Raw genomic sequence first — 9,400 nt, forward strand, 5'->3', positions numbered from 1 at the left:
CATGGATGGAGGAGCCTGGTAGGCTGCAGTCCATGGGGTCCCTAAGAGTCAGACATGACTGAGGGACTTCACTTTCACTTTTCCCTTTCATGCATTGGAGAAGGAAATGGCAACCCACTCCAGTGTTCTTGCCTGGAGAATCCCAGGGGCAGGAAAGCCTGGTGGGCTGATGTCTATGGGGTCACACAGAGTCGGACACGACTGAAGTGACTTAGCAGCAGCAGTTTTGAATTCTAGGCCACCCATGGACACTTGAAATTAGAACGGCAACTCATCCTACCTCTCTACGCCTCACTAATCTATAAAATTGGGGTAACAGCTACTTCACAAAGTTGTTGTGAAGCTTAAATTGGAATAAATTAGCTAGCATACAAGAAGTACCTAGACTATTGACTAGCATATCATAGGTTTTCAATAAGCATTAGTCTTATATCCCAAGTTAATTTGTGACTGGCCTGTTATCGTAGGAGGAGAAATCCAAACATTATAAATTCACCTGTCCCAATGCATTTGTACTTTTTTCCTTTCTTCTTTTAGTGAACTGTCCTTTTAAAAAGTTTCATCTTTGCTACACCCAAACTAGGGGGAAATGTGTTTTCCCACGCCTGGCCTAAGGGGTTTAGGGCCTCTGTGTTCTAAGTGTCTGTGCTGCAGGGGCCAGGCCAGGCACCTACCCAGTAGCTCAGAACTCCTCGTCATCCACACTCTGTGCACACGCCAAAGAGAGCGATTCCCTGATGGTCAGCCTCTGTCGACTCCTGGTGCTTGCCCACTTACCCCCAAACCTCCCATCCCCCCTAGATAAATATTTATGGCAACTAGGGTAACAGGGTCCTCATGGCCTGGACTGCTAGGGCTCAGCCCCATTCCACTCTAACTGAACTATTAAACAGAGTGCGGCTTCACGCGCGGAAAGTTCAGAGACTCAATCACAGGGCGCGGGCATTCTCCTCACGGGTCTGGCCTCGGGAGAATCCTCTCCCAACGCCAGAAACTGCAGAAGTCGCGCGGGCACGCGGCCAAGCGGACACTCGGAAGGTGGGGAGGGGGCGGAGTGAGGGGGTGAGACTACGGTGGGGGCGGAGTCAGGGCACGCACGTTGGCACCACCTACCTACGACGGGTATAAAGCCCCTCCTGGTAGCCATCTACCACCAGTGCGCTAAGGCACACAGGCGATATCGACATGGCTTCGTCAAAGTCTATGGTTCTAGGTTACTGGGATATTCGCGGGGTGAGTGCGGTCTCAGCGGCTAAGCCACTCGGTCTGGGCGACTGACGCGGAGGTAGTTGGGGGTCCTCTTGGTCAGCGGTCTCCGAGGCCAAACCTCCTACGCCGCGCTGCGCAACGGTGCGCGTCCGGCCCCCTGCGAGCTCCGGGGCCGCGGAGACGCTGGCCTTGGGGGAGAGGGGCTGAGGGCAGCAAGCCAGCCCGGGGTAGGTCTAGGGAGCTGCTTAACCACCCCATCCCGGCGGGATGCGGCGTCTCGGCAGCCCTAGCAGGGACGTTGGCGGGTTGGGGGTGGAGGATGTTGGGGGTGGGGTGGGGGTGGGGGGGGGAAACTGCGCAGGTGCTGACCGAGCGCTTTCCCCACCCCCACCCCTCTTCCCCGACCCATCAGCTGGCGCACGCCATCCGCATGCTCCTGGAGTTCACGGATACGTCCTATGAAGAGAAAAGATACACGTGCGGGGAAGGTAATGCCTCACTACGTGCCGGTGCGACGCCGCGTTGAGCTGAGCAGGTCTTCCAACTGTTCCTGTCTTACTGTGCCCAGAGGGTGGCATTACGCCAAGGTCGGGTGGGACTTCTGCCACCAGTCACCTGAGAGCTGTCTGTTGTGTTTAGTGTGGGGAGAGAGCTGGGAATTTTCCTCCTGCCGTTGCCCAACTCTGCCTTAACACTGATGGTAATGGCTAAGCTTTTGGGATCTGGGTATGTGAAGCATTGGGCTTCCCAGGTGGCGCTAGTGATAAAGAACCCACCTGACAATGCAGGAGACATGAGATGTGGGTTTGATCCCTGAGTCAGGAAGATCCCCTGGAGGAGGGCATGGCAACCCACTCCAATTCTTGCCTGGAGATTCTTGCCTGGAGAATCCCATGAACAGAGGAGCCTGGCAGGCTACAGTCCACAGAGTCGTAAAGAGTCGGCCACACTGAGGCGACTTAGCACGCTTGTGAGGAATTGGAATTAGGGTGTGTCTCTAAATCTTTCCACGCTCCTCAGGTGGGATATTAAGCTGGTTGGATCCCACTTCATTCTTTCTCTTACAGCTCCTGACTATGATAAGAGCCAGTGGCTGGATGTGAAATTCAAACTAGACCTGGACTTCCCTAACGTAGGTGGTTTTAGAGGAGGGGGCAGAAGGGAAGGCCTTCAACTGTATCCTTGCTCCTTTCCTCTCTCCTCTAGCGGTTTGTAGAATAAGGGCTCTTCATCTCGATAGAATAGATAGAATGCAGGGTGTCCTTAGGCTTGGATGAAGAAAAAATTACATTTGCATTTCTACTAACCACTAGCTAAAAGTTAACAGTTCTTTCTGTTGTGAATGTAGGCAATGTAACCTTGATTATTAGCCAAGCCTGTGACTGGGTATTTTTGCATTACATGTGTTGCAAATATAAATAAATATTATTTACACTTATCATACTTTGAAAGTATGATAGTCGTTACATCTTCTTGTTATTTAATGCATTCATAGGCACATATTACTCTTAAAATTTTGTTCTTTTAATGTTATATAAATTATGTAATATGTGTAATTTGCTTTGTGCATTTAAAAGCCTTATTCGGAGAGAAAGTGCATAGCGTGCACATACCCGTACACAAACACACACTCAGTAAAGCACCCTGTCTAGAATTAAGTGTAGACTCAGTTGCTACCTTTTACTTTCTTTCTTCTTTCTTCTAACACAGCATTTTTTCTCTACTGTTCTCTTCCCTGCAAGTCGTCTTTCCCAGGAGAGAGAGGCAGGGAGGCAAGAGAGAGGTTGTTCATTTGGCCTGTCCTTTTCTTTCCAGCTGCCCTATCTCATGGACGGTAAGAACAGGCTGACCCAGAGCAATGCCATCTTGCGCTACATCGCCCGCAAGCACAATATGTGTGAGTTGGGGTAGGGCTAGTGTTGTGAGGGCAGCTCACTTGGGAATGGATAAGGCCAAGGGTGATTTCCTGTCATTTGGCCTACAGGCGGTGACACTGAAGAGGAAAGGATTCGAGTGGACATCATGGAGAACCAAATAATGGATTTTCGCATGCAACTGGTACAACTCTGCTACAACCCTGACCACGTGAGTTTCCTGAACAGGAAGGCATCAAGAACAAGGAGCCTTTAGGAACTCAAGGCTTAAATCTGCCCCATTCTACTGCGGCTACCTTCCCACCAAGTCTGTCAGAATAAGAAACAGAACTCTTATTTCTGGAGGATTGATCTGTCATGTAACTCTGGTGTTGGCCCTTCTTCTTTCCACATCCTTCCTTTCCATCTGCCCCCTCTCCCTGAAGGCATGGAGAGGAAGGCACCTGGAGAAAGGGCTGCTAAGTGTCCATCACTGGCCCATGCCCTGATTCATGGAGATGATGGCAGCTGTTCTCACTTTTGCTTTTACTTCTCCCCCAGGAAAAGCTGAAGCCTCGGTACTTGGAACAGCTACCTGGACAACTGAAACAGTTCTCCTTGTTCTTGGGGAAATACTCATGGTTTGCAGGGGAAAAGGTAGAACAAAGGAAAGGGAGGGGATCCTTTTCTGTCTCTGCAGGTATTAATGAACTCCCCAGACCTGATGATCTTATTGTCCCTGTAGCTCACCTTTGTGGATTTCCTCACCTATGATGTCTTAGATCAGAACCGTATGTTTGAGCCCAAGTGCCTGGATGAATTTCCGAATCTGAAGGCTTTCATGTGCCGTTTTGAGGTGATGCCCCTTGCACCTTTCTCTTAAAAAACACAGGCTGCCCTGGGCCCTCAAGGGACCCCATTGTTGTATATTCTTGCCTAACACCAACTTTTGCCTAAAGGGATCAGTGGTTGGACACCTCTAAACTTTAAGTCTTGGGAGGGCACTGTCTATAAGAAGTGGTGGGAATGAGGGACATGGGGGTGGAGTCAGGCAGCATGCTCGTGCTACTATTTTGAAATAGGTCTTTTGGCCTGGGTTAGAGTCTTTATAAGATTTGGTGTGCTTTCCCTTCAGGCTTTGGAGAAAATAGCTACCTACATGCAGTCTGACCGCTTCCTTAAGATGCCTGTCAACAACAAGATGGCCCAGTGGGGCAACAGGAGAATCTGCTGAGCAGGAGGCAGACTTGTACTCCTTTTTTTGTTCCATTCCGTCCCTAGGGTACTTGTACTCCCTCTTTCCTGCTCTTTTCAATAAATAGCATTCAGGCTACTGGTGTCTGGCTTGACTTCTGTTGGAAATAAAGGCCAAAGGGGAGTAAGGACATGTGAATTAAATCACTGCAAATTGGCGTTCGCCTACCCTACACCTGAGTTCAAGAGCTAGAGGCTCTTGCCCAGACCTTGAGAGTAAGGTGAGATTTCACAGCTGTAGATAGCAGGTTGTTAAATGAGACTGTACCCTCTGTGAAGACTTGAAGTCTTCAAGTAAAGGTGTGTGGTAGATTTGGGAAGATTTCAAGTAAAATTGTGGGGGATAGTTGTGGAAGATTTCAGGTAAAATTGTGTGGTACTATGGACTCAAAAGAACTGGAGATCAGAAACAGACCCTTGTGTATGTGATAAAGATACTTCAAACTGGTGGACTAACCCATTTATAGGAATAGGACAGTTACTTAGCAATTAAAAATAATAGACTCCTACATTATGCTATTCACTAAAATTAATTCATCTGGAGTTTAAGGCCCCAATGTTAAAGCTCTAGAAGTATTAATGAAAATGTATGAAATTTTGTGATCATAGGGAAGAAAAAGTTTTTCTAAATACACCATTTTAAAAGCTATAAAGGGAAAGATTTTACAGATTTACCATTATTCCAGATTGTAAAGATTTTTTATGACAAGGGATAACTAATGGCAAATGAGATAAAAGACCAATATGCTGCTGCTGCTGCTAAGTTGCTTCAGTCGTGTCCGACTCTGTGCGACTCCAGAGATGGCAGCCCACCAGGCTTCCCCATCCCTGGGATTCTCCAGGCAAGAACACTGGAGTGGGTTGCCATTTCCTTCTCCAATACATGAAAGTGAAAAGTGAAAGTGAAGTCGCACAGTTGTGTCCGACTCCTAGCGACCCCATGGACTGCAGCCTACCAGGCTTCTGCGTCCTTGGGATTTTCCAGGCAAGAGTACTGGAGTGGGTTGCCATCGCCTTCTCCGAAAAGACCAATATAGAGACTATTATATAAAGAATTCTAGTCAAGGCTATGGTTTTTCCAGTAGTCATGTATGGATGTGAGAGTTGGACTATAAAGAAAGCTGAATGCCAAAGAATTGATGCTTTTGAACTGTGATGTTAGAGAAGACTCTTGAGAGTCCCTTGGACTGCAAGGAGATCCAACTCAGTCCATCCTAAAGGAAATCAGTCCTAAATATTCATTGGAAGGACTGATGTTGAAGCTGAAACTCCAATATTTTGGCCACCTGATGCGAAGAGCTGACTCATTTGAAAAGCCCCGATGTTAGGAAAGATTGAAGGCAGGAGAAGGACGACAGAGGATGAGATGGTTAGATGGCATCATCCACTCAATGGACATGAATTTGGGTAAACTCCGGGAGCTGGTGATTGACAGGGAGGCCTGGCATGCTGTGGTTCATGGGGTCGCCAAGAGTCGGACACGACTGAGCGACTGAACTGAACTGAAATCATTAAGGCATTCCAGATATTTTTTTAAATTAACATAATTCCTTGTGCCATTCAGTAGGTCCTTATTATTTATTTTATATATAGTGTCTGTCAGTTAATCCCAAACTCTTAATCTATCCCCCGCCATTGCCCCCACCTTTTCCCTTTGGTAACCATAAATTTATTTTCTATGTTCATTTGTATCAATTTTTTAGATGTACATACAGCAGCAGCAGCAGCACATGTAAGTGAAATCATATGATATTGGTCTTTCTCTGACTTAGTATGATAATCTCTAGGTCCAGCCACGTTGCTGCAAGCAGTGTTCCATTCTTTGTCTGAGTAATATTCCACCATGTATATGTACTACATCTTTTTCATCCACTCATCTGTCAGTGGAATTTAGTTTGTGTCCACGTCTTGGCTGTTGTAAATAGTGCTGCTAGGAGCATTGAGGTGCATGTATCTTTTCAAAGTAGAAATTTCATCTCTTCTGGGTGTGTACCCAGGAGTAATATTGCTGGATCTTATTGCAGCTCTATTTTTAGGTTTTTAAGGAACCTCCATACTATTCTCTGGGCTTCTCTGGTGGCTCAGACAGTGAAGAATCTGCGATGCAGGAGATGGGGTTTGATCCCTGTGTTGGGAAGATCCCCTGGAGAAGGGAATGGCTACCCTCTCCAGTATTCTTGACTGGAGAATTGCATGGACAGAGGAGCCTGGTGGACTACAGTCCATGTGGTTACAGAGACTTGGAGACAATTGAACTACTAACACTTTCACTTTCATGCTGTTCTCCATATTGGCTGCACCAATTTATATTCCCACCAATAGTGCAGGTCGGTTCCCATTTCTCTACACCCTCTTCAGCATTTATTATATGTAGACTTTTAATGATGACGTTCTGACTGGTGTGAGATGATATCATTATGGAGGTAACTCAGTTTTTTAAAAGTGAACAAAAGCTATGGACAGATAATTTATGGAAATAGAAATATTGATGGCCCAAAAGTTTAAAAGATGTTTATAATTCAAGAAATTGAAATTTATACCAGTAAGAGGACCATTTTTCAGATGAACGAATTTATAGTTTATTAAGTATTGGAAAAGCTTGGGAAATTGACAAGGATTTCTTGCTGGTGGACACTTTTTCCCAGGACTCATTTCTCCAGGGACTGAAGGGCCAATTTCCCATTTCTTTGCCTCTTCCCTGTGGTGAACAGACTTTAAAATGGCCCTCGTAATCCCACCATCTTGTACTCAGGCTCTTGTGAAATCCTCTCCCTTTGAGTGTGGGCAGGACCTATGACTTCTAATAAACCACAGCAAAAGTAATACGATGGAGAGATGTGGCTCCCCCAGGTCCCAACTGCCCCTGACTCTAGTTCTAAGATGGGCAAGGAGAGAATGCTCTCACAATGTCTGCCTTGAAGCAAAGAAGGAAAGTGGACACCCTGTCACCCCAGAGGCACAGAGATCGCACAAGTGTGAAACTAGTCGACTAGTGATGGGTTTGTGCAAGTAGCATCAGTAAGAAGATTTTAAAACAAAAAACTTGTGATAGCTGAATGTGGTGGAGAAGTTCCCCCAAAAGTAGAGAACTTCCATTTGTATTCATTATTGAGCAGCTAGATAAAGGCGTTTCCAGTTCAGAAGAAAATAGCTTATGTGAGTCAAGAAAAATTTGTAGAGTTATTTCATGGATGGGATAGGTGATGTGTACAGAAATGGATCTGCCTTTAAAAGTAGTTTAACAGCTTATTAAAACACATGGACTTGGTACAGAAATTGCATTTTCCTTATCCCTCAGCTGCAGGACTAGATGGTACAGTAAGCCACGTGGATCAAAGGGATTTAAGGAGTCCAGGTGGATGGTAGAGGAGGGAGGAAGTAACATTTAGCCAGTGATTTTCCTAATGTGTAAGTTTGCTTACATCATTGCTGCTTGAATATGGTAGGCCTTCAGAAAAAGACAGTCTCCTCCATTTTGCAAAACCATAGCCTGACCTCTGCTTCCTCTCCAGCTACATCTCTTGGCAGATGTCCGTCCCTTTCCCTGGAGCATTGGGTTCTAGCTTTTCTGAATACCCTAGACTCCAGAGTCAGGCTGCCTGGGTTGGGATCCAGGCCTTGCTACAGTAAACTTCTGGCCTCCTGTGCCTTCTCTGACAAATGAACCGCCCCCTCTCCTGCTACCCCACCCAACGCCCACTGGACCTTGTCAGGAATAAGCCAGTATTTCTAAAGCATTTAGAATGGATGAATGTTACATAAACTTACAAATTATCTAAAAGCACCATGTTCCTTTTTATTCACGCTTTTGCACTTGCTGTTTTCTCTGCCTGGAATGCTTTTGTTCTGGCCAGCTAAGCCTGCCAAATGCCTATTCACCATCTAAGGTAAGCTGAGAAGCCCCTACCTGGGGGGAGCCACAACTGATAATCCCTCTGGGAAGTATTAGTGATTGTCACCAATGATTTATGATTGTTTCCCTTTTAGAGAAGTGTCACTTCCCTCTTGAACTTACATGTAACATTCTGACTTGTTTTGGCCAATTAAACACAGTGGAAATTACACGTTTTCTGGGCAAAAAATTTAAAAGCCACTGTGCGGGTGAATATATCTACTTCAGACTGCTGTGGAAGCCTCCATCAGTCTGGGTCTCTGACAGACCAGGAAAACCAGGGGCTGTTGACTGCAGTGGACAGAAAAGGTGAGCAAGAAATAAACATGCATTAAGCCACTGAGATTTGGTTTCACTTGAGTGACATTCCTCCACCTTCCACCCAGCTAATTTCAGTGCACTGACTTTAAATCCCTGTTCCTATAGGAGTCAATGTTTTCCTCTGTCAGCACTTACTGAACTCTAGTTGCTGGCTTTAAATGTCTATCTCTGCCATTGAACAATATGTTGCCTGAGAGCAGGGACTGTGACTTAAGCAAATTTTATTTGAAGCTTGTGTAGAGCCTGACTCAAAGTAGGCACAACAATGCATTGATTCCCTTCTAATGAAAATGGAAAGAATAAAGAAGAGTTTGCTTCAGAAAAGTACTTAATGGTCTCAAGGAACCTTAAGAATTTCACTCTGTTCTGGTTGGGAGATAAAACACAGCACAGAATGCCCTGTTCTTGAAGTAGATGGCAGAAGTGCTCGGAGGGAGCACGGAAGATCAGGTTCAGGGAGATCCCAGAGATCAGCCAAAAACTCTGAGGCTGGAGAGTGGGTAATGAGATTTCATGGTCTGGTCTGCTGCTTGCTTAGGCCAGATTGTAACGAAACATCTCTGAGGACCAGCAGGTATGAGCTCTTTGTGTTTGGGGAGGATTTTCAATAGAAATAGGTGCGTCACACGTGAGATTTAAATCCAGAAGAAAAGATTAAATAAACGTATGTATGTTTGAATTTCAAACGAACAGGTGCTGCTGTGCAGAGGCCACATAGAGACAGAGGGCCAACCTGAGGTATTGTCGCTAGAAGGGGTGTTTACAGTGGTGGGGAGACGTGGGGCTAGAACCAACAGGATAGTTTGCGTGCTGGGTGAGACGTTTGAGGGAAAATGAGGCTAGATCTGTATTTTATCTTCTGTGGTGTAAT

General features: G+C 46.0%; 1 protein-coding gene across 1 annotated transcript; it reads left to right on the top strand.

Annotated features, from left to right (window-relative positions):
* The first annotated feature begins 1,155 nt into the window (after positions 1–1,155).
* Positions 1,156–4,395, top strand: GSTM3 (glutathione S-transferase mu 3). The gene is given in 8 exon segments (NM_001046560.1): positions 1,156–1,233; positions 1,622–1,697; positions 2,277–2,341; positions 3,025–3,106; positions 3,194–3,294; positions 3,624–3,719; positions 3,808–3,918; positions 4,198–4,395. Coding segments are annotated over 8 exon segments (678 nt in total). The 5' UTR covers positions 1,156–1,185; the 3' UTR covers positions 4,297–4,395.
* The last annotated feature ends 5,005 nt before the right edge of the window (positions 4,396–9,400 follow it).

This window comes from Bos taurus, chromosome 3, assembly GCF_002263795.3.
Source record: "Bos taurus isolate L1 Dominette 01449 registration number 42190680 breed Hereford chromosome 3, ARS-UCD2.0, whole genome shotgun sequence".
NCBI classification, from domain to species: domain Eukaryota; kingdom Metazoa; phylum Chordata; class Mammalia; order Artiodactyla; family Bovidae; genus Bos; species Bos taurus.